The 24,283-nt window shown below is 40.6% G+C and overlaps 2 protein-coding genes across 2 annotated transcripts; one reads left to right on the plus strand and one right to left on the minus strand.

Moving 5' to 3' along the window:
• Positions 1-3,015: 3,015 nt before the first annotated feature.
• cnga3a (cyclic nucleotide gated channel subunit alpha 3a) lies at positions 3,016-10,247 on the plus strand. The gene is made up of 7 exons (XM_080877852.1): positions 3,016-3,213; positions 4,638-4,763; positions 4,890-4,979; positions 6,317-6,490; positions 8,152-8,253; positions 8,327-8,433; positions 8,535-10,247. Exons 2-7 carry the CDS (start codon positions 4,669-4,671, stop codon positions 9,929-9,931), a joined length of 1,965 nt encoding a protein of 654 aa, XP_080733978.1. The 5' UTR covers positions 3,016-3,213; positions 4,638-4,668; the 3' UTR covers positions 9,932-10,247.
• Positions 10,248-11,392: 1,145 nt separating this feature from the next.
• Positions 11,393-22,445, minus strand: ube3a (ubiquitin protein ligase E3A). The gene is made up of 11 exons (XM_080878183.1): positions 22,177-22,445; positions 20,242-20,288; positions 18,885-19,162; positions 17,598-18,808; positions 17,368-17,512; positions 16,616-16,821; positions 16,317-16,481; positions 14,287-14,442; positions 14,128-14,201; positions 13,888-14,031; positions 11,393-13,769 (listed from the first exon to the last, which is right to left on the minus strand). Coding segments are annotated over exons 2-11 (2,502 nt in total). The 5' UTR covers positions 20,244-20,288; positions 22,177-22,445; the 3' UTR covers positions 11,393-13,648.
• Positions 22,446-24,283: the final 1,838 nt, after the last annotated feature.

Here is a 24,283-nt window from a genome sequence, read left to right on the forward strand (position 1 = left end):
AAGGTCTGGGCTGTGCTGTGCTGGGCTGCCGAATGGCAGCTGGTAAATGGAAAGAATGGAGAGTAACTTAACAAGTACAAGGTACATGTGAATTAAAAACAAATGCATCCATGGAGCTGTTTCAGGAGAACAAATGAACCTTGATATGGAGTTAGATATTGGCTCAGGCTTTACTGTATCTTTTCATAAAGAAAAGCAGGAAGCTCCCATCTGTAGCAGCCTGAGGATGCTGCACACACCCTCTCAGGCCTGGAGCGTATGCAACTGTATTCGTTAAAATAACTAAAGTAATGGGACGATAATGCAAAACATAGTAAAATAACTAATGGCAGTGGAGGCCATAGAAATGGCTTCATGTGGTTTAAAATGGATAAGGACACAAAACGAGCCACAAGAAATGGAAACAAATGTGTGTTGTGTTTTTGTGACATGCTGCTAGTAACAAAGTGCCAGAAGATACCATTTAAAATGGGTTCGTTGCTAAATTAGATGTTATGCGTAAAAACAACATTTGTTTATTCCTTGAGTTTGGTCCCTTTTCATGTTTGCTTAGGTCATTGTTTAAATGAGTTTGCAAATAAAAGACATTCCATTGAAAATGGTCAGAGGACCGACCAGTTTCTTTGCTGAGTTTCATGTTTTTATAATGAGAAGCACTTAAAATCAGGTGAAATGAATCAATCTGGGACATGAAGATGTTGATGGAAGCTGATGGTCCTGGTCAGGCTTTGGGTCAGCCTAACAAAAGCTGCTGTATACCAGCAGTTTGGCTGCACCACTCTCCACGGGTCATCTGATCCTCTTTATTTGGGACTGTTCCCCTCTTCTTGTTTAGCTCAGAGCGAGCGTGCTGCCAGCTGGTAATCAGGTCTGATTAGAGACTGTTCACCTCAGTTTATATTCAGCTCGTCGATGACTGGCTGAGGGCTGTAAATGAATTTGATGCCTGTCTGATTGACTTGGAAATGCAGTCAAGCCAACATGCAATAGACAATTGCACTCTGACAGGGTTTAGCATGCAGTAATTACCATGTGCCTCCTGGCAGAGAACTAAAGACGCTTTTCACAGATCCCGGTGCACCTGGACAGTAAACCTAATGAGGCGTGCGGACCGAGAGAGTCACTGCTCGACCAGTTCACCACAACACTGAACTGGAATCAAACAAAAAACTAAGTTTATGTTTGGTCATCTGTGAGACTTAGTGAAAGTAATGATCCCACTTGGCCAACCCCTCTTTGTACACCATAATCACCTGTTCTGTGTATCTGGATTGCCCTAAAGCCACTCTAAGGACAATCCCAAAGTCTATTACATAGCTAAATCCCTGTGTTTCTTCTGGCAGACGAAACACAGCAAAATCCACAAGTTTTTCATCTCTGCTGTCCAAATGAAAATATTATTTAACAGTTAAATTATATTTAAGTTAACTAACAGTTAAAAATAAAACAGCTTTAAAATCTAAAAGATCTCAAGTTCAATCAAGCTAAATGTGATGACTTTAAAAATAATTATAATAACATGAATTATAATTTAAAAATAATAATTTTAGAGGCTGAAAATGTGTTGGCAGTTCACAAATGCTTTTGATGAGACACAAATAGCACACAATACACCGATAGTTCTCTCAGCTGAAATACAATTTCGCTGCATATGTCACATATGCATATGTCACGTGTTGGTTAAAATACACAAACATATGTCAGTTTTTAAAAAAAAGTAATATTACATTTTTATCTCTAAATTATTCCCATAGAAGATAAAATGTTCCCCTGCCCCAAGGGAGCATTAGCTGGCTGAAATAGGTGCTCAAGTCTAATCTGGGATTAGAACTGAAGCTCCGTATATTGCCAAGGGATTTTTCTTTTAACCTTATGTGTGCAGGTGATGTATGAGTGGAGGCGGGGCTATGTGGCAGAGTGAGCATAACGATGCCTCTCTCTTTGTTCACCCACATTATTGTTCATCAGGTGACAGACTCCCTGTTCATTTCTGTATACATATGAAAGTCATATCTGCTCCTCTCATTGGGGATACCTCAAGGCTCTGACCTTGGACCACTTCTGTTTTTCTGTAGGCATTCACAGCTGTAATATTTGGCTAAACCTTCAGTAGCACCTCCTCCCTCAGCAATTGCTTCACTGATATTACTTTAAATTTCTTCCTTCCCCTAGGACCCTGTGATGTCACCATGGAGTCATCACATGAAGCCCATCGCCAATAACATCTACCTGTATGCTACCTGAGCACATGAGTCCATTTTTGTCTGTGGTTCACACCACTGGTTGCATGTATACCACAAATAGTTTAAAAGATAATTGTAGCTATTGTGATGTCACCTATTGATGAGTGAAGTTTACCAAGGTTCGATCTGAATGTTTTCACCTTCGCCATGTTCGTTCTTTGAAATTTGAAATGTGATACTGAATGCAAATAACCTTACTTTCCGACAATGACGGATAAGTTACAAAACAGAAATAAGCTTTTTCCCCTGAGATGCATGCCTCCACATACAATGATTCCTGTTTTATCGCAAAAGTAACGTGATGGAATTTGTGAAGCACAAAAATGCCATAAGGAGGAGGTCTGTGTGGATGGGCTAAAAACAAAAGCGACTTTAAAGCAGGAGACCTCCCAGTTTCAGTCTGTCAGTGTTTTGTTTTTTTCTTATCATGACCATCATGATCATTTGTTCATCAGTTTGTGCGGCCCTTTGCCATATGTTTGAGCTCAGTAAACTGCAAAGGCAAAACTTCAGCAGCACTGATGACATATATGTCACACCAGTAACAGAGAATTTTCTACTGTGAATTCGAACTTTTAATTCTGACGATTTTGCAGCAAGCTTTTAATAGAAACAATAAAACGTTGGCAGCTATTTTTACGAGCACTGCCTGGCCCATGAGCACTGTGTTTGCCGTGAGCAGTGATGGCAGCTGGAGGATGCACGGGACTCCTCCCCTCTCCTCTCATCTCAGACCTGCCCGCTCAGTGTGCGCCGACTTCGGACAGCAGAACCTCAGGGGTCAATTATGGACGGCCGGTATCGGTATTTTTAGCGACTTTTTCACGGGTCAGAGCGTTTGGAAATATTTCTGTGGATTAAAAGAAGAAAGAAAGAAATCTTCTTTCTGTGTGGGAAGATGGGATTATATCGGAGGAATCGTATGAGAATTGCTGCCTCGCAAAAATCTGCGTGAAAAGGCGTCAGACAGGTGACTTTTTCCTTCTTCTATCTCCAATAATTTGACCTTTAGATCCAGTTTATATATTTCAAAAATGCATTAAATATTTCAATTGTGCATAGCATTTCAGGGCGTTATAATAGATATAGTGAGTTCAAAGTGAATTTTTCCGTTAAATCTTGTCTTGTGTGTAACTTGTAACCCTCAAATAATCAACTTCAAAGGTTTATGTTTGGTTCTAATAAAGGTTTTGGTAAAAGATAAAGACATGTGCATCTTAAGGAATGGGATATTTTAATGAAAACAAACACGTGAGATTGTTTTGACCCTTGCAGAGCAATCCATTTTGCAGGGATAAAAAAATCAACCCATCAGTATGCGTTGTATGATTTCAATGAGTTCCTTCACCTCGGTCAGACTGTGTACATTTATGAGGGTACAGGCAGGTTAGTGTGGATTTTAGTGTGGAAGTTTCAAGCTATAAGTGATGTTTATATCCTTTATAGCCTTCCAGAACTTTGCAAGCATTTGTATTTCTGTGTATTTTTTATGTTTCTATTTTTGTTTAGTTTATTTTCATTTGGTGTATTTTTATTAGTTAATTTATATTTAATTTCCTGATATATAAAACTTCTCTGTGTGGTGACTCCCAGTAGAAACCATGGAAGCAAGACAATGCAGATTAAAACTCATCCCCTAAAACACATTACGTGATTTCTGACCCTCAGTGTTCACCACAGTGTCAGAATATGATGTAACTCACACTCACAGACGGCCTGCCGCTTTTACCTTTCGTCACCCTTGGAGCTCTCGGCTTCTTGGTGAATGTCAGTGTCATTTAATTTAAGTGGGGACTGCTTAACCCCCTGGTATTAGCACTAATCTACATGAGTGCACGTGTTACAAACATTGCTGTTCCCCAGAGATCAGTGAGTCAGTATTGACCATCATCACCACTAAAAAATAAAAATAAACACAGAGAAACATACATAACAACAAAGTAATTTAAACCAAAAAAGGATTTAATCTCACACCTGTTACCCTCTTTTTGTTTTTGGTTATAACTTTTTAAAGAGGTCATAAAAACATAAAAATAAGAGTTTTTTTCTCTAATTCATTCCAAAACATCCTGGAGAGCTTCTACACACTCCTGCAGTTGTAGTCTACTTCTTGTTCAAATCTTTAACGTGCTGCACACCAAAGAACATTTGCAGCGTCCCTGTAAGCCATAGCTTAGTTATTTTAAAAGCAAGCTGATGGTTCACAGAGAGAGCGCACTGATCCTGTTTAGTGTTTAAGGTCATTATCGGGATGTATTTTTAGGTGCCACTCTCAGACAGACAGTGAAGACTGGCGTTCGGTAAACACATTAACACACGAGTCACTGTTTTGCTGATCTTTGATTTCAGGCCCGTATGACCCCATCACATTTCACTGATTCTTCTGTGTCCCAGTGTCCAGGCCCGCAGAGCCAGGCAGGAGAAGATGGCGAAAGTCTGCAGTGAAAACTCCTTTTCAGCGAGAAGGCGGCTGTCCGCCAATGACGATGAGCTCGGTGTTATTGAAAATGGGGAGAGCAGGTCTGATGTTAGCTTTGCTGGTGATTTTTGGGAGACTTTTGGATCCTTAACTGACTGAAATGAGACATCTTGACTTGTTTTATGAGGTCTTGTCAATATAATCATTCCCCTCCTGCTGTCTTCCAGAGTTCACTCTCTTTGTGGGGACAACTGTGACAGAGCACTGCGCTCAGAGTCCCACAGAGACTCATTTACAGGTGCCGGGGCAATGGCCAGGTAAATGCCAGCTGCAGTGCTTAAATTAGCCGGTATTTACCAAAGGTGGAAAGAAACGATTCTGAAGTTTCTCCTAAGCTATTCTGAAATGCAATATGCTGCTGATGAGCAAACCAATGGTTATCAGGTGGTGATAAGTTAGAAGTACTGCCTCAAACATACACATGCACCAGCCAGTCTGTCTTTTCGTTTATAGGCACATCTGCCCACACAAATGAATAGCTTCATGTTTGGGCACCAATTATTGCCGTCTCCAATTCGGTATTTGACCAAATGTCAACATTTTCTCTTCTGTTCCTGAGTTATGACTTTGAAATTAGCCAGAAATTAAAAAACATAAATAACTAAAAAAATAAATAAAAATTTAATGTTAATGCAAAGTTGATATATTTTGGATATAATGACTTCACCAAGTTAAAGACACTACTGTAAAGGGTTATTCCAAGAAAGACTTCTCAAATGATGCTCCTCAGAAACAGCTGATTTTGGTTTGTACAATAAGTTATATTTACTGACGAGATTATATTAGAATAATTGAAAACAAAACTGGCACTGAAACATATGAAAACTAAACATTTTCATCCAAAAGAAATATGACAAGACCAAACTTAGATTTGAAAACTAAATGAAACTAAACATAAAAGTTCACTTAATTACTGAAATTCATCATCTGACACTGAAAGAGCATGAACCACAGTTTGAAAAGTCTGAAGTGCTTGAGGCGAAGGAAACCGAGTTCTTTCCAATTCACCTCTCAGTCTGAGGGGTTTCTTCAGACGTTGCTCCACTCTACCATCATGTGAGTTGTTAGAGTCGCACAGGTGAAGGTGTGAATGGTGGTTTGATCACCTGGAAGGGGACCTCAGGACTAAGTTTGAAGTAGCTGATAGTTGGTGTTATAGACCACCACCTCTGGCCAGCTATGGCAGTTGGATGTAGGTGGCCTCCTTTACTCCTCTCTCAAGCCAGCTGTCTTCTCTGTGACATGTCTGATGTGTTGGCTTCCCCTCTAAGGTGAAGACCCAGCAGGAGGTTAAATACCCAGGACTCCCAGTCAGTTTTGAGTCCTGGAGAGGATGAAAGGTCTTCAGGAACTAAAAAGAACTCTGGCTGCCTTTTACTCAAGCACTTTAGACAACCATGGCCTGGATGAGTGAGAACCACTGACAGACAAACCAAGTGTCTAATGGTAGATGCTTTATTTTACGGATAGCCTCCAAGTAAAGGATCTGAATGTTTCTTCCACTGTGGGTATTTACCTTTGACATGACTGTTGATGGTTTCTAGCCTAGACTGGTGTCACTTTGTGCTGTTTTTACCTCCCGCTGACTCTCTAGACTGTCTTACTTCTTCTTCATGCTACGGAATTGGGCGTCTCACAGAGTGAAGCCTGAACAAGAGAGACACGACTCGTTCCTCGACCGCTTCAGAGGCCCAGAGCTCAAAGACACGTCCAGTCTACACAGCAGTGCTCAGTCTGCGGGGCATCACGACGCAGTCCGTAAGAGAAAGTAAGCGTGGTGTGGTGAGAGCTGCTGTGGTCAGTTTAAGAGTTTTGTCGAGTCATAGCAGTTATGGTTTCTAATGTTTGAATGATTTAACACAAAACTGGACAAACAGGACACTTTACTCAGGGCCCTGTTTCCAAAAAAGTTTCATATTGTGGCTAATGTTTAGTCGTTTAGCACACAGACTCTTTGCTTGGAGAGCCATGTTGCTGTAATAACGTCCACATTGTGGTTCAAGATTCCTGTGGAAATGTGCACAACTTTACCTGAAAACTGAAAGCATGTTGCTCGACCCGATACCTGTCGAGGTTGAGCCCGTGGTCTTGGAACGTCCAAAAAAGAATTTAAAATTTGTATTGATTAGATCACTGAACAGTTTTATAGGCCCAAAGAAGGCCAGAGTTTCTAAATGGATGTTCTTTTTTCTTTATAGAAAAGACAGCAATTTGTTTATTGAAAGATGTGTTCCTGAGCCCAAGCACGCATCTCATTTCAAATTATTTACAGTATAATTTAGCTTTTATTTTTTTTATGAACGGTTAAAACAATGCTTTAATATCTTAAACAAGAAAGTTAATGTCACAGCTAACAGTGGGGAAGCTAATAGCCAAAAGCTAGCTCCCCATTCCCTTTTACCCCATTCAAAGATCAGGGTGAAGATAGATCATAAACAATTTTTTTGAACACCCTCCCAACCAATAGGAATGTGTGTAACCTAAAAGAAAAGAGGGGTTTTGCCATAAAAATATCACATTTATATGATGAATGAGAAGCCTCGTGCAAAAAGAAAGTAAAAAGAAAAAAAATTGTCTTTCTTTCCAAAAGCCTTGCCAGTAAGTGGCCGCTGGCTACTTACAACATGAATAACTGCAACAACACAGACGAGTAAGTGTGTGTCAGAAAATAGAAAAGAGTTTCCTTTAGAAGTGGACATTATCGATATTTGTTGTAGCTACAATGGCACGTAGCATAGCTATGTTAGCACCAAACTCCTTGAACCATGTCTTCACATCCTCCGCTTCTCTATGCTGTGCCTCCCACCCCTTTACCCACCTCAGGGGTTTTGTTGGAAGTCATGATGTGGATTATTTTGATCCAACTTTGGGGAAGTTCACATAAGGAACTGTAAGGTCATAAAGTGTGCTTAAAATAACAGGGACTACCTGTAGTATGATGCCATCTGCTGGACAAACGTATGACCTGCACCATGAATCCAAATGAATTGTCGCTGTAGACTCCTTTCAAGGTAGCTTTCTAGTCTTCTAGCAGTCCTTCATAGACCACCTCCGTCCTTTTTCACCACTATAAAAACACTAAACTTGTAATCCGTAGCAAAAAAGAGGACAAAAAAGAGGAGATTAAAAAAGATGAGAAAAAGGAGGAGAAAAAAGATGAAGAGAAGAAGGATGGGGACAAGAAGGAAGAGGAAAAGAAAGATGAGAAAAAAGACGAGAAGAAGGATGAGAAAAAAGACGAGAAGAAGGATGAGAAAAAAGACGAGAAGAAAGATGATAAGAAAGATGATAAAAAGAAAGAAGAGCCACCGTAAGTACCCGTTAAATTCAGAGTCTGCGGCAGCTGGTAAATTTAACTACAGAAACCACATCTGTCACTTTTCATCTCTGTGCAACATTAAACACCTTCTGATGCTTTGCTGGTTTCAGGAAAGAAATCTGGATTATGGATCCCGCTACAGATCAGTACTACAGGTGGCTCTCCGTCATTGCAGGCCCCGTGTTTTATAACCTAATGATGGTCATAACGAGGTAGGCATCCTTCACATATTAATAATTATTCACTTAAAGGAGCATTGATTTATTTGTTCTGCTTGTATTTTAGGGCCTGCTTTAATGAACTCCAGGAGTCGTATATACATTTATGGCTAATCCTGGACTACACCACAGACCTCATCTACTACGCAGACACATTTGTCAGAGCAAGAACAGGTCAGATTCCTGACGGCATTTACAGAAAGGATGTTTTTGTACACCAATTAGGCTGTACTGTAGCACAAGATCTGGCTTCTAATTTGGTGTTTGTCCCTCAGGTTACCTGGAACAAGGCCTGCTGGTAAAAGATTCCAAAAAACTGAGAGATAAATACAGAACAACTTCTCAATTCAAATACGACATGATTGCAATGATACCCACTGATCTGCTGTTTCTGAAATATGGAATCCACAACCCGGAATTCAGATTAAACCGCCTTTGCAAACTGCCAAGGCTTTTTGAGTTTTTCGAGAGGACTGAAACCAGAACCAGCTTTCCAAACATGTTCCGTATCAGCAATCTTGTGCTTTACATTCTTACTATCATCCATTGGAACGCTTGTTTATTCTTTGCCATTTCAAAAACCATCGGATTTGGGTCGGACACTTGGGTTTACCCCAATATCAGCCACCCAGAGCATGGCCGCTTGGCAAGAAAGTACATCTACTCCCTATACTGGTCCACGCTGACCCTCACCACTATTGGAGAGACCCCCGCACCTGTCAAGGATGTTGAATACCTCTTTGTTATTGCCGACTTCCTCACTGGTGTGCTGATTTTTGCCAGTATTGTCGGTAACGTTGGCGCTATGATCTCCAACATGAACGCCTCTCGCGCTGAGTTCCAGGCGAAGATTGACTCCATAAAGCAGTACATGCAGTTTCGAAAGGTCACCAAAGACCTGGAGGCCAGGGTCATCAAGTGGTTTGACTACCTGTGGACTGAGAAGAAAACCTGCGATGAAAAGGAAGTTTTAAAAACTCTCCCGGACAAGCTAAAGGCTGAGATTGCCATCAATGTCCATTTGGATACGCTGAAGAAAGTGCGGATTTTTCAGGACTGCGAAGCCGGTTTGTTGATTGAACTGGTGCTCAAGCTGCAGCCACAAGTGTTTAGCCCTGGAGATTACATCTGTAAGAAAGGGGATATTGGCAGGGAGATGTACATCATCAAGGAAGGGAAGCTAGCGGTGGTGGCTGACGATGGAGTGACTCAGTTTGTAGTGCTGAGCGATGGCGCGTACTTTGGTGAAATCAGCATCTTGGGTATCAAGGGCAGTAAAGCGGGCAACAGAAGAACGGCCAACATCAGAAGTGTGGGTTACTCTGACCTCTTTGCCCTTTCTAAGGACGACTTGATGGAAGCCCTCACCGAGTATCCAGATGCCAAGAAGGCTCTAGAAGAGAAGGGGAAAGCCATCCTGATGAAGGACAACCTGATCGACGAGGCGGTCGCCAATGCCGGCGCCGACCCCAAGGACATAGAGGAGAAGATTGTTAAACTGCAGAGCAATCTGGACACCATGCAGACCAAGTTCGCCCAGCTGATGGCGGAGTTCACGTTCAACTCGACAAGAATGAAGCAAAGAGTGTCAGCGATGGAGGACAAAGTGAAATCCATAAAACCAGAGGATCTGTCTGAGGTGGTGGCCGACAAAGACAAAAAGGTCCAGTAACGCAAGAGACACTCGAGAACTTTACAGCACACGAGGGAGTGTCACTTTTTAAAGGCCCACATTCATATCCATTTATACAGCATGTTTATTATCAGTATAATGTGTCAAACTGTGTACAGCAAATGTATATTTCTGTGTGTATGCTACGACTGACAGCCAATTTCTTATTTTTCATATATAAAACTACTAAGCGTGTTGGAAAAAAAAAGGATTTTCATAATAGTAGAACCATTTTTGTCCCAGAAAATCTTTTTCTTCCATATTGATCTATTTGTGAAGTAAAAATGCAGCTGACACATCCATTTTACACTGCTTAAAAATGTACAAAGTGAAATGTCAGTGCTGTTGATAAGTTACTGTCGGCTATTGGCTGTAAATCTAATATGTGAATAAACATTAAAGTGTTCATATAACATTCACTTTATACTGGTACATTGTCATGTTGTGGGTGAATGAACACGGGGAACTCACAGTTTGTTTTTGTTTTTTCTTCAGCCAAGCTATGTGATTAAAGGCACATAAATGTCATGCTTTTCCTGTTCTAAAGTTTTGTCAGTAGCACAAATTTTGTGTTTTGGAAACTTTCTTTTTTACCATGTTTCTATGACATAATGAAGAAACAAGCATTTCACAAGTTTCAAGTTTAAGTTGGAAATAAATCAGCCTTGATCTCCGTAATTTCCTCAGTTCTATAAGACATCCTGAATATCTGCTTCCAAATCATGGCTGATAATGATCCTTTCCTGGATGGACCACACTAAAAATATTCTCAAAGATCAGCTTCATCGCTGATCAACCCTTAAAAAGTGGGTGGATGATGGATGCAGAAGCTGATAACCAGCATGTCATAGAGAACTGCATGAGTTATGAATCTTTCCATGAATGTGGTTGCCAATAAAATCTCTGAAATTTTGATCACTCTTTACAGAAACATGAAAAAAAGAGAAGTTTGACAAAGAATATTTGTTTAACGTTTCCCCTCAGAGCTGAATTGCCCTTTAAAAGTCTTACATCTACTTTGACTACTCAAGTGCAGCAGAAAAGCAACTCAAAGGTCAAGTGATGACACATCATCTCTTATTTAACTGCTCAGTTCTTCTATTTCTCATAGATACACATACATGTGATCTTGCATCACATGTATGTGTCGAATTTCCCAGAGGAACCCACCCGAGGGATTAATAAAGTTCTATCTTATCTTATCACTCTCGACTGAACCATTATCACCATGTTTTGTGAAAAGTCTGATTTTAGCTTCATCAGCAATGAAGGAAAACCAGCTCCTCTTTAAGCGAGTACCCCGTTGTGTTCATCAGCTATGTGCTAACTTATTCTGCTGCGTGTTGTCGAGCTGCTAAAATCTGATGGCAGTTATTGAAAGGAGAGGTGATATGCTGTGGCGACCTCTAGAGAGGTTTGAAACCAAATTTTCCAAAAGTAAGAACAAAGAAATGAATCTGTGACTGTGAGACAAGCCGCAGTCATGATCAGGTATTTATTTGAAAAACAGAGTTTCAGCTTAAAGTCTTCCAGTGAGTGTTAATGTTGTTGTTTTTTAATTCACCTTTATTTAATTTGCATAACAGAAGCTTTACAAAAGAGTTTCACGTTATCTGCACGTTCTGTGTTTTTACCTGAGACATTTGGCAAAATAAAACATGGTGTGACTCTTTTTCTTGTGTAGGCCTTGCACATTTGGCACCTCATGACTGTGCAATCAGTAAGATTAGCAAACAAACCAAAAGAAAGAGGAAGTGAAAGTCTGAACCCACCAGTCAGGAAGCATACTCTGAAACCAAACTGTCAGGTCACAACACAAAACTGTTAGATCGTAACCAGATATAATCACATCTGGATATAACTTTTTTTTTTTTATTTCTGGGTAAAGAAAATGTTTAAATATAAGCTTCTCTATGAGGTTGTTTTGACTTCAATAGCAGGAATTAAAAAAGGCTTCAGTTCAGCATATAGTAAATGACAATCATACCCAAAGAGCACCGTTATGCCCAGAGTGTGTGCACCGAATGCTGCTACATTACGACAACTGCAGAAAACACACAAAACAAGTCAAACTAAATGCAAAAAATATCCTGAATGTGCTCTGTGTAAGTGCACTTTCACAATACAGTTTGATGTTGGCTCAGAAACGAAACACGCGTGAAAAAATTTTAATATTTAAGCGCCTTTCAACTCTGGGAAATCTACAGACTGTAAGTAAAAGATGGACACAACCGCAGCTAAACTAAAGTAAAAGTAGGTGTGACAAAAACATTTCAGTTACTCTGGTAAACATTGAAACTAGAATTAAAAAAATACAATATTTTGTTCTTAAAAAAACAAAAATAAAATAAAACCTTTTTTGTTTTTAGTCTTGAGGAGCGTGAGGAGATACTGCTGCATGTGCTTGGTGAGGCTGGGACGTCCATGTGTTTTAATGCCTAATGTGAACTTCTTAAATCTGCACCCGAAAAACAGTCCTACAGACTAAAACGGATAAACGGATAAAAAATGAAACTAAAAACATGCAATAAAAACTAAACTGAGACGAGCAAACCCAGTCTGGAAACCACACTGATTAAAAAACAAAACATCAAAGTGAAATACAAATAAAAATCCATTAAAAATACAAATTGGTAGTAATGCTGAACCACGCTAATGACATCGACTGGTTCATGAGCTCCCGCTGTGAAGCCTCAAACTGAGTGTCACACCATAACTGTTACATCTCCTGACATTTAGGTTTCAAAATCCAGTTTCTTTCTTTAGTTAGCTAGCTAGTTTTATGTCTAAAGATGTTCTAGTACTGATTTGTACAGATTTATATTTTTTAGGTTTTAAGGAGCACTGGTTTAAACTCTTAAACTGGTGAGGGAGCCCTGTTTTCTTTGGAGTAAAAAGAGCTCAAGCAACAATGACAGATGAGCACAGCTGTGCACGCACTATATTACTCTGGCTGAAGTGTTGAAATGATGTGTACCGAATTTATAATTATTCATAGTAAAGGTTGTGCAAAGGATGGGAAACAGGAAAATGGGAGGCCTCGGAGGCCAATATCTCGTCAGTCACAGTAAAGCACAGCCTCCTTCTTAGCTTTAACAGGGGTTACTTGAAAATACTGACTCAGACCGTTAACTCATCGCGTGCACAGACGTCACCGGTGACGGGAGGTTTACAGATGTTTCCTGTGGACGTTCAGCCACCCTATTCCTTGTTCACTACACTGACGACCTCTGACAGCTGTTGTGCTTGTTCTTTTCATCACACTTGATAAAAAAAAGCTTACATTGTATTTCATTTAGCCTTATTAAATTATATTTAGCTCTTAATTACAACAATTGACTTTTTACTTATTTCATATTCGCTGCGTTTCGGTTATATTTTCTTTCTCTGCACTGATCTGTGAACTTTTTACATATATTTTTCCATTGTTCCACCTTTTGAGATAATGACATCTCATTCCACTAGTGGAGTCTCCCCCTGCTGGTCATCAGAAAGAATGCAAGTTTAAGGCACTTGAGCTTCACTTCACCAGGAAATGGCGTCCATCTTTTAAATACAGTCTGTTGGGAAATCTAATGCATATGAAGTGTGAAAGGCCAGCAGTGGACTGCAGTAGTTTGGTTAGGCACAGGGTTATTACAGTATTTTTCTCCACTGCATTTCCCTATCCACTTTCTTAATACTCCCTTTTTTGGCTCTGATAACTTTGCGGCTTCGTCACAGCATCCCAAACCCTTTGGCATAAGTGATGGCCTTGAGAAGTCTCTCTCTCAGCTTTTCCTTGGAGGAGTACTCAGGGAGCAGCAGTGCATTAAAGCAGGTGTGGGAGGTTGGTAGCCTGCAAGAAAAATGGCAGAAGTGGGGAAATCTGAAATCAGCATCCATAGAGAGCTTTGAGTTACGGATCGTTTTTTTAAGATATGCTGAGCGTTTCTTAAATCTGGCCAGAGCAGCACCTGTCTGTGTCAGAGCCGTTCTTCGCAATGATCATTTTTAATTTGCCGAGCCCGCCAACAGGCGCCCTGTCTGAGCCCGTCGTGAACTGAAGAAATAATTTTTTTTGGTCTTCCCCAAATGAGTGGACGACTTCCCAGAAATCTCTGCACGTGGATAATTGAATAAAAACATTAAACTGATGAGAAATTGTGCATAAAGTTCAAGTACTTCCAAACATGTTTAGACTTTATCAGACTCACTTGATAACCTGACTGTCTTTGCTGTAGCCGCCGTCATATTCCGTCGTCTTTTCGAGCGCTTCAAAGTCCAGTTTCTGTGTAATGATCGGAGACTGTCATCAATGCAGCACCGAACACAATTAAGATATAAAAAATATAAATGGGGATGCGCTCTCTCACCCTGCTTCCACAGATAAGCAGCTCTACTTCTTCTGGTCTAAACAAATATTTCAGCGGGGACTCATTTGTGACCATTAGGAAGCCTTTTTTGAAGGCTTTGAATTGTCTCTCCACACTCTTGTTCAGGATGTAATCAGCATACAGATCCACAAACTCCTAAAAAAGGAAGGAAGTTAAATATATCTGAAGCAGTTTTTCATCATTAACTTTTTATAATCTGTATTTTTAGAGAGCAGACTCTACAGATTGCTCTGTCAAAGAATGCCGGCCGTATTGCATAACATACTACTTCGTCTTCATCGTGTGTTCCTGTTTCTGTACTTGTGAAATATACATTTCAGTCAAAAGAGGAACAGCAGAAGTGTCAGTTAGGGCTTCCTTATTTGTGTAGCGACACATTTGGTCTAGAATCAGACTTCCATCTTAACATATTATATAGCCACAGAAATGTCTAATTTTTAGGTAAGCTTAAATAAAAATGATGCATGGTTTTAAAGGAACCGGAGATAAATTAAAAGAAGAGACCAAAAATCAGAACAAGATAATAAACCAGTGCCTCCCCTCTGACTGCCTCAGAATTAGGGCTGTGCGATATGACCAAAATCTCATATCCCGATATAAGAATTCTATCGTCCGATAACGATATAAATCACAAAAATGTGTCATTTTCTGTAAATTCTGTGAATCTCGTGCAGCTCGACTTGAGGGAAGTGTTTCCAGCTGCGCGTCATGTAGCTGGAGTCGAGTGTTTTAACCGATGTATGAAACTATACATTTTTAGACATAAGTTGTAACGGCCGCCGTTTTCTTTGTGAGTATTTATTACACGGCGTGCTGCAGGGAAAAGCCTGTTCTAACGTTTGAGTCTAAGGTTTATTTTTTAGCACCTGACGGCTCTTTTTTACTTCTCATCCGTAAACAATCTGCTCTTTCACGTGATTCAGTTTTTTTGAAAAGTCTGAACAGGATCTTGAGCTTTATTGTGAAAGGTTTATGTGGAACATAAACAAGCGGACACGCGATGCTGTTACCGTCTTGTTGCTAACCACAACGCATAAAAACAGGCGCTTGTCCGTCTGTAGTGTGGTTATATAAAATATAAGAGAAAGAGAGAACTTTAAAAAATTAATATAGCCACTACAAAAAATATTGCCGTAAACGGTTTATTTTGCGACACCACGAAACAAACGATAGCGTAAAATGAAACAATGTTTTTATATCGTCGTCTGATATATATCGTTATATCGAACAGCCCTACTCAGAATCAGCTGATTTTCTTCTATAATAACTTTACTTATTACATAAATGTTAATAGAATATCTAATGAAGCAATGCACAATGGCTGTGAGGCTGGTCACTGACCTCCTGCTAACCCTGGTCACCAGGGAAAAGTGTGTATTCCTTGACTGGCTGGCAAGTGGTTACTGGAGTTGCTGAAATCCTTGTGATTGCTTTGATCGCTGGCAGGTTTGTCCATAAAATACTGGTTTGTCTGAAAATTCACCTACTCGCCAAGCGGTAGTGAAAAGTTCGACACAGACGTTCATAACTTTTTGGGGTGTAAGGTGCAATATTTTCCATTTTAAATGAACTCAGAAGTCATATATTTTTAATCCAGTGGATTATGGTATACCACTCAAAACACAAAATCTATTTGTTTGCACTAAAAGTTCTCCTACACGATCCAGAGTTTAACACCCATATTTGGGACACAGATACATCTTAGGCCATATATTATGACTATCGTATATTATGATGTCATCATATTGCCTAGCAATCACCTACCAATGGACCAAATGACTCATCCGTGGCCAATAATACACCAATGAAATCATAATTATATACACAAAACTCTCTCATTATTCATGATAGAGGACATCCCCACCACGTTGACTAGCAACCCCCTAACAACAGACTAAAATCACAGACCAAACAACACAGTAGCATGGGGATTTATTAGTAAACCAAAAAAGGACATATAAGGTGAATTAAGGAGCTGTAGCTGTAACACGGTCCAGCTCACACCTCACCTGTCGGTTCTCCTTAGTAACGGGAATCTGGTCTCCTTGCTCCTTTAAGTCGTGTATTACTGGGTTTCCAAAGAGGTCAGTGTGTGATATCTGGAAGGTCATCATCATGTCTTCTTCCACATTTCCCATATATTCAAGTACTCCCTTCAGACTTTGATAGAGAACCTGGAGCACAAAAAAAAGACAAGACTTTCTTTGCACAGGTGCCACTGATTTGATTACAGGGATGTATAACATTTTAAAACTACTGTGAATTGTAGTGATTCACTGTGAATGAGCTTTAGAGGAAGTTACTATACTGGATGTGAGTCTGACAGGTCCAAGTAGGTCCCTTTCTTTCCCATGAGCTTCCTGTAGACAACCATTGGAAAGTGGACGTCCAGGATGCAGTTGTTGTAAATCGCGAGACCGAGGACGATTCCAATAAGAGTGTACTGCGCTTCAGTCTCCAGAGAAGATGAATTAAACCAGAAAAGTTTGGTGTCGTTCTCGTAGGTGAACATTCCTGTTCGGAACATCAGGCACACAGGAAAATGGACATGGAAAAATTAAATGCATGAAGCAGCTCTGCGTAAATGACAGTTCAGAGTAATCCTTATTAATCTTAAATACTTAAATGTTTTATAGGTCAGTTTTCTTTTGATTGGCTGCCCCTTGTAAACTGAAGGTCTGAACAGCAGGTGGGTGGGGTTACTGTGCCTGGGCTTGAAGAAAAATCCTCTGAAAGTTGTACAGGGATTAGACTGGAGATGTCCAAAGAAACCTTTGAAAGATCTTTAGAAAGCCCGGAGAAGTGTTGCTCTTTAAAGACCACTTTAAACGATCTAGCTCCTTGGATTCAAGACTTTTGAACTGCACGGCATTATTTTATTAAGTTTCTAGTTCTCATGCTAAGATGATCGTATCCTGACTTCAGCTTGCTGCATAATTAATAAAACATGACACTCATCTCAATCCCCCTGTTCGCCTGTCAAATAAATGTGTTCTTTTGTTCGGATACAAAACAACATTTACATAATGTCCACAGTCCACTTGGGCTTAAAATTCTCACCTATGTCAGGATTGAAGATTTCTTCAAGAACCAACTGAAAGAACTCCTTTGAAACGCCTCCCTCATCTACACCTTGCTCACCCTCAAACTCAACATAGAGCTGTTTCTTCAAGTCGGACGGGTTCTCCATGGAGATCATCTCCAGCTGCAACACAGAGGAGGTTTCACTTTTCAAACTGAACAACACTGATTTCGACATCCTCCAATTACCCTAAGGCAGCGCAACTCACTCTGACGAGAGCGTCGTCGATGATGTGGTCTCTGCGCACTTTGAGCTTGAGGTAGGGGTTGGGCTGCTGCCCCTGGACCATGCTGAAAAGAGCCGTGAGGCGTCGCTCGCTGTACATTCGGATCCTGTTGTCGTAGTACAGCCCTTGGTTCTTGGTGATGACACTGAGGATGAAAGGGCAAGTCTGGAAAGAAAACTTTGTTTCTGCATTGACCTTGAAGAAAGTGAAGTCCTTGTCCATCTCGATGACATCGTTAAGCGATTCGTTAATAAAATCCTCGAAGGGGATGAGAGGCTTTATGCTGTCCATCGGTCGGACGCCCAGTTCTTTCTCCAGGGGATTTATGCGGGGGCCTTTCTTATAGAGCCTTTCCTCGCCAAGCAGCTCGTGCAGCGTCAGCTCGTCTGAGTCAGAGTCTTCCTCGTCCTCCTCGTTGTGCTCTACGTCCACGTCACCTCCCAGAATGCTTGCAAAGAAGACGACCTGTAAACACTGCGTCGCAGCCACCACAGTCTCGTCGTCGTTTACCAGATTTTCGCCGTCGTATTCGTTGCTAACAACTGTAAACGTAATGAGCTGCTGGAAGGTCTCCATCATACGGCGGATGTGCGGGAGATCGTACTTTGACCAGAGCTTCGTCAGCCTGGCAAGCGCGGTCACTGGAAGTTTGCTCATTGCTTTGCAGAACTGTGGTAACGCCACTTCGAGGTACTCTGGGCTGTGAAGGTTACTATTCTCCATGACGATAATGAAGATGTTCAGGTAATCTGGGTTTGTTTCGTATACGTCAAGATATTCCAGGTCAAGTTCAACATTTGGAGTGAGGTAAATGAGAGCATTCACCAGGGCCACCTGCAGCTGGTCGATAGACAGAAGTCTGTCGCAGACTCTCCTCACAGCGCCAATGTCCACTGTAACCTCACAGGCATCAAACACTTCATTCAAAGCCTCACCTGGCAAAGAGGCTGCAGAAGAAGCACCTGTCTTCTCTGAGCTTCTCTCACTCTGTTTCTCATCTTTCTTCATATCTGCCGGTTTACAAGACTCAAGGTTGTCGGTAGAATTGGATTCATCTTTCCTGAAACTCTTCATCAGGGCTTCTGCATTGGAGAAGACCCTGCCGATGACTCGGACGAGAGCAGAATAATCCCCTTCTTCTTCACAGAAACCCAAGATCGTACAGACTGTGTTCTCTGTGAGGTGATGAACCTCTGCAACAGAACAAACTAATTTAGGGACTGGTTCAAAGTTAGCATCTGCAAGAGTCCAGAGCTAGCCATACAGTACCTGAGAAGTCCTCCTTGGTGAAACCAGGGTCTTTATCGCTCATCTCACTGCCCTCCTGAGTTCTTCCGTCAGCACTGGCCGTGATGGAGGGGTGATAATCACAGAGTTTGGCATTAATCTTAAACAGCTCGAGCGCTTTGGCAGCTGCTGAATTGTTATCCAAAGGTTGAAAATCACAACATGATGCGCAAAACTCATTCGTGCAGTTGCCATTTCCACAGCCTTCAGTTAACTGCCGAAAGTAGCGCTCAATTAGAAGCTTTGCAGTCGCTCTGTTCCTGCGTAGGACATTCAGACAGAAGTCAGACTGATGGTAACAAAACCTTCTAGGGTTAAAAAACAACAACAACTAAAACACAAACAATGAACTTTGGTTCTGTATAAACTGAGTTACAGGCCCTTCAAGTAAATAGGAGTGGGTGAAACTTTGGCAGGTATTAGTGATTTTTTTCCAACACTTTTGAGAGTTCATAAAGTACAGGAGATAACCACGTCAAGTATTCAGAGCAGAAAACTCATTTTAGCTCTGTTTCTTATTGTTTAGACTGATTGCTCTGAAGCATCAGTATGATTTGCTCTTTCATAGTCTGAATAAACTGCAGCACTTTTATGTCTGTGATGTCGAGGAACAGAAATGAGAACAGATTCGTTTTCTGAACAATTCCTATCTCATTTACTGGAGAAGACTTTGAAAAGTAATTGATATTATCATCACTTTCTAGGGTTAGAAAAATAAAAATTAACTTTTTTTCCTGTACAAACTATATTAACCACAAGCTGTATATAAAAGATGGACACAGACAACATGGGGTCACACATCCTGTTGCGAAGCCATAGGCTGAGTGCCTTCCACATGATGGATCTAAAAATGAGGGACACTGGTGGCTCACAGGCAAATGACTTATCCATGGCATAGTAAATCATACCCTGCTTTGCTCTGCTTTTTCAATCTAATGGGACAATAATTTAGAAAAAGAGCATCATGTTTTATTCAAGATGACTTAAACTAGTGACTGAACCCAAAAACTTTTCAGGAAAGTGTTTACTGAGCTCGGTTCAGTGAGCAGTGAGCTCATTTTCTCATAGAAGTCACTGCCTCCTACTAGACATTAAAAAGATGTCAGGTTTAAGGCACTAAGTGTTGTTTATACTTTTCAGATCTGCAAACCATGTTCATCTTTTAGATCCAGTTTATGTATTTAACAGTCAATTTATACATGTTCTTGCTGTGAGAGGCTAAAATATTATCATCTATGAACAGTAAAGAGGGAGTGCAACTGTGACCAAAAACATCAGTCTAATGAATCATATTAGCTTAGCTTGTGCCAGCTGAGGTCCAGATTATAGTCGGTCTTACATTCGGCTGGATTCAGATTCCCCTCTGCAGGCCCGGTGAACAATGCTCTGAAAGTAGAGTTTAAAAGCACTGTAAGATCTTATTTGCAGGTAAAAGCCTTTAAATAAAAGCTTAAAGTCTTAACAACTTAAAGCAACAACAAAAAATAAATAAATACCATAGTTATTTATTATTATTTCTGCTCCTTTTATGGTTTTAACTCATGGTTTTATTTGTTTTAATTTGTCATTATCAATATAATGTGCTGGAGCCTCTACTCTACTCCACTGTTGTGTTTCTAGCTGGAATAAAATCTTTTATATAAATAAAGTTTTTCTCTTTTGAAGCACCACAATCTAAGGCAAGATCTACAGATCTAAGGCAATTGATAATGCACAAGTTAGCAGGTTTATCAAGCTCAAATAAAGGCTTCATCATCATCATCATTAGCGCCCATCCATTTAGCCCAGCCATCAATGTTCAGTCTTACAGCTGCAACCCTGGTGATGTAAATTTTTTTGAAAGTATTCTATTCTATTATTCTATATTAAAGGTGCAGTGTGTAAAATCTCACCACTCGATGTCAGAGTTTTGCAGTTTTTCTGAGCATGGCATGATCTGACCATGGTATGAACTCGCTGGGAAAATTGTGGCATTGTGTTAACACACGCCTAAATGCGTCAGAGCAGCAAACTGCCAAACATGGTGCTCACGTTTACTGATCATCAATTAATCAGTGCATTTGATTAGCAACTCTTGGCTTCTACTGCTCCTCTTAATTCATATGGAAACAGGCCAACAGAGCCCCGTGAAAACTTTCTTTTTCACATGACCATACTTCTAAGAGTATAAGATTCTTTCCTTTGTATATGAATATAAATATAATGTATACTCTTCTTCTTCTTCCTTCGGTTGGACCTTTAAAAAGTCACCACAGCTATACACAACAGCAGGTGTCACTAAACCTTCTTTTTCACTTCTGCTTCTATTCTTTTGCCACAAATCACCTCTGAAACCTTGGGTGGTTGACCCCAGTTATTAAAACTCATCTACCTTCTAAATCTCTACTCCTTTCCACCTGTCTCCCTCTCATTCACATACATATTCTTATTTCAGCTGGCTTTTTTCCCTCTTCTCTCGTGAGCATACCTCCACCTGCTCCCTACGCTTACCATGGATCACAATGTCATCTGCAAACATCACAGTCCACAGAGATGCCTGCTTGTATCATCTGTCAGCCTGTCCATCAAGGACAAGGTGCCTTGAACTAAAAACATTCAAATATAACAGAAACTATTTTTTTGTACAAGTGGCTGGTTGATGAAATTTCTTCTTCCTGCAGCTTTTTCATTCACCTTCATGTAAGTGTGGATGTTGCTATACACATATAGATATATTTGTATACACACATATCTATATATACACATGTATATATAGATTTATGTGTGTATACATATATATACACACATATATATGTGTATACATATATGTGTGTGTGTGTGTGTGTGTGTGTATATATATTTGTGTATATACATATATGTGTGTATATACACATATACATACATACACATACACACACGTATATACATACATACATCTATATCTAAATATATCTATATCTAAATATATATACATACATACACTATTGATCTACTTATAAACTTGTCTATTTTACTCAATTAATTTAATATATTTAAGCTCTGTAATGTCTAATGTTTTGGTTGCTGTATGACAGGAAGTATACAACTTATAAATATATAAATAACATTGCACAACATAAAAATATAAATAATATTTTCTAAATTATCAGCGTTACTGGTAATTAGGCTGTGACTCTGCTTTCAAACAGCTGTCAGCGTTTCAGTTTAACAGACTCTAAATCGCTTCGTTTCAGAGTAAAAAACATGCAGTGAGCGGTGAATCGAGTGTCGTGTCGTGTCCTGTCTCAGCACCGACCTGTGATTTGAAGTCCTGTCTGTCAGTGACAGTGCAAAAAAAAATCTCTTCAGTCACTCGGACCGCGGTCACACCCACGTCACAAAATAATACACTTTACAGGGATATTAATGCTTGTTAATAAGGCCGATAGAAGCTGACAACACGCAGAGCTCCAAATGATTTTAGTTTGTTGAGTCACAGCGAATTTATTTCCTCTAACAGCCTGTAAACAACGGCGCCATATACGCTCTTCTTCTCCGCCTGGTTTCCTCCACACAGCGCAGGCGCAATGCTGCCCCCTACTGTTCACCGTGCTGCTAAACTCTTTAATTTAACTGGCTGCAGCTACAGCCACATCATCCAGGATCAGCAAGCAGAGTGAAAACAGCAGAAACAAGTTTCCTGTGGGTAAAAGATTCACTAATTCAATAATTTAATATGTAAAGAATATTCCTCAGTCATTAAGGATAATCATAAAAACACAATAATAATAATAATAATAATAATAATAATATAATAGTGATGATACTACTACTACTTTTAATAATAATGATGATATTACCACTACTACTACTACTAATAATAATAATACAATGTTCTCTCCCCTTCTTTTTCTTCTTCCTAACATTCACGTATCTGATATCAGTGTCTGTTTGATGAAGAACATTCAAGGAAGATCACCATATATAGGAAAAGATGTCAAGATTTAAAATTTACTGGGGGAAAAAAAAGGAAAATTAGGTGTGGACTGGTCCTCCACAATGGGTCACTTTAGTCAGAAAATTCTGGTAAATAATCAGAAGTTGTCTGCTTGTGAGGTAAAATATGACATTTCTCATGGATTTGAATGGGTTGAATTCAAATATGACAGTTAAAATTGGTGATTAACTACAGTTTCCATGATATTTACTTAAGGCTGCTTAATATGATGATATTTCGCCTTTCTGTGCAAGGTCCTGTGTCTCACTACAGCTGAGGTGAGGAAAACTCTACGCAGAGTCAACCCACGTAAAACTGCTGGACCAGACAACATCCCAGGCAGAGTGCTCAGAGAATGTGCTGATCAGCTGGCAGATGTTCTCACCGACATCTTCAACATCTCTCTGAGCAGTGCCGTCGTTCCCATGTGCTTCAAGGCCACCACCATCGTCCCCGTGCCCAAGAAGTCTTCTGTGTCCTGTCTCAACGACTACCGTCCTGTTGCACTTACACCCACCATCACGAAGTGCTTCGAGCGGCTCGTCATGAGACACATCAAGACCCTGCTGCCCCCCTCACTGGACCCACTGCAATTTGCATACCGCCATAACCGCTCAACGGACGACGCCATCTCCACTGCACTCCATCTTGCCCTGACACACTTGGACAAGAAGGACTCACACATCCGAATGCTGTACATAGATTTCAGCTCAGCATTCAACACAATCATCCCCCAACAACTGATCGGAAAGCTGAGCCTGTTGGGCCTGAACACCTCCCTCTGCAACTGGATCCTGGACTTTCTGACTGGAAGGCCTCAGTCAGTACGGATCGGGAACTGCACCTCCAGCACCACCACATTGAGCACTGGGGCCCCACAAGGCTGTGTGCTCAGTCCTCTGCTGTTCACACTGCTGACTCATGACTGTGTAGCAACACACAGTTCAAATCACATCATTAATTTCGCTGATGACACGACCGTGGTGGGTCTCATTAGCAAGAACGACGAGTCGGCGTACAGGGAGGAAGTGCAGAGACTAACGGACTGGTGTAAAGACAACAACCTGTCTCTGAATGTTGACAAGACAAAAGAGATGGTTGTTGACTTTAGGAGGACACGAGGCGACCACTCACCGCTGAGCATCAACGGCTCCTCTGTGGAGATCGTCGACAGCACCAAATTCCTGGGCGTCCACCTGGAGAAGGACCTCGGCTGGTCCCTCAACACCAGCTCCCTGCACAAGAAAGCCCAACAGCGTCTCTTCTTTCTGAGAAGACTGAGAAAGGCCCGGCTTCCACCACCGATCCTGACCACCTTCTATAGAGGAACTATCGAGAGCATCCTGAGCGGCTGCATCACTGTCTGGTTTGGGAACTGTGCCATATCGGACCGCAAGACCCTACAGCGGATAGTGGGAACAGCAGA

The sequence above is a fragment of the Rhamphochromis sp. 'chilingali' genome (assembly GCF_963969265.1).
Source record: "Rhamphochromis sp. 'chilingali' genome assembly, chromosome: 3".
In the NCBI taxonomy this organism is placed as follows: Eukaryota; Metazoa; Chordata; class Actinopteri; order Cichliformes; family Cichlidae; genus Rhamphochromis; species Rhamphochromis sp. 'chilingali'.

Excerpts from the sequence above, each read along its gene's own strand:
- cnga3a (XM_080877852.1), top strand. The coding sequence starts at position 4,669 with ATGGCGAAAGTCTGCAGTGAAAACTCCTTTTCAGCGAGAAGGCGGCTG. Across the intron at positions 8,254-8,326 it reads CTAATGATGGTCATAACGAG|GGCCTGCTTTAATGAACTCC; the intron begins GTAGGCATCCTT and ends CTTGTATTTTAG. Across the intron at positions 8,434-8,534 it reads ATTTGTCAGAGCAAGAACAG|GTTACCTGGAACAAGGCCTG; the intron begins GTCAGATTCCTG and ends TTTGTCCCTCAG.
- ube3a (XM_080878183.1), bottom strand. Across the intron at positions 14,443-16,316 it reads TTACTAAGGAGAACCGACAG|GAGTTTGTGGATCTGTATGC; the intron begins GTGAGGTGTGAG and ends TTCCTTTTTTAG. Across the intron at positions 14,202-14,286 it reads TGCTTATCTGTGGAAGCAGG|AAACTGGACTTTGAAGCGCT; the intron begins GTGAGAGAGCGC and ends ATCATTACACAG.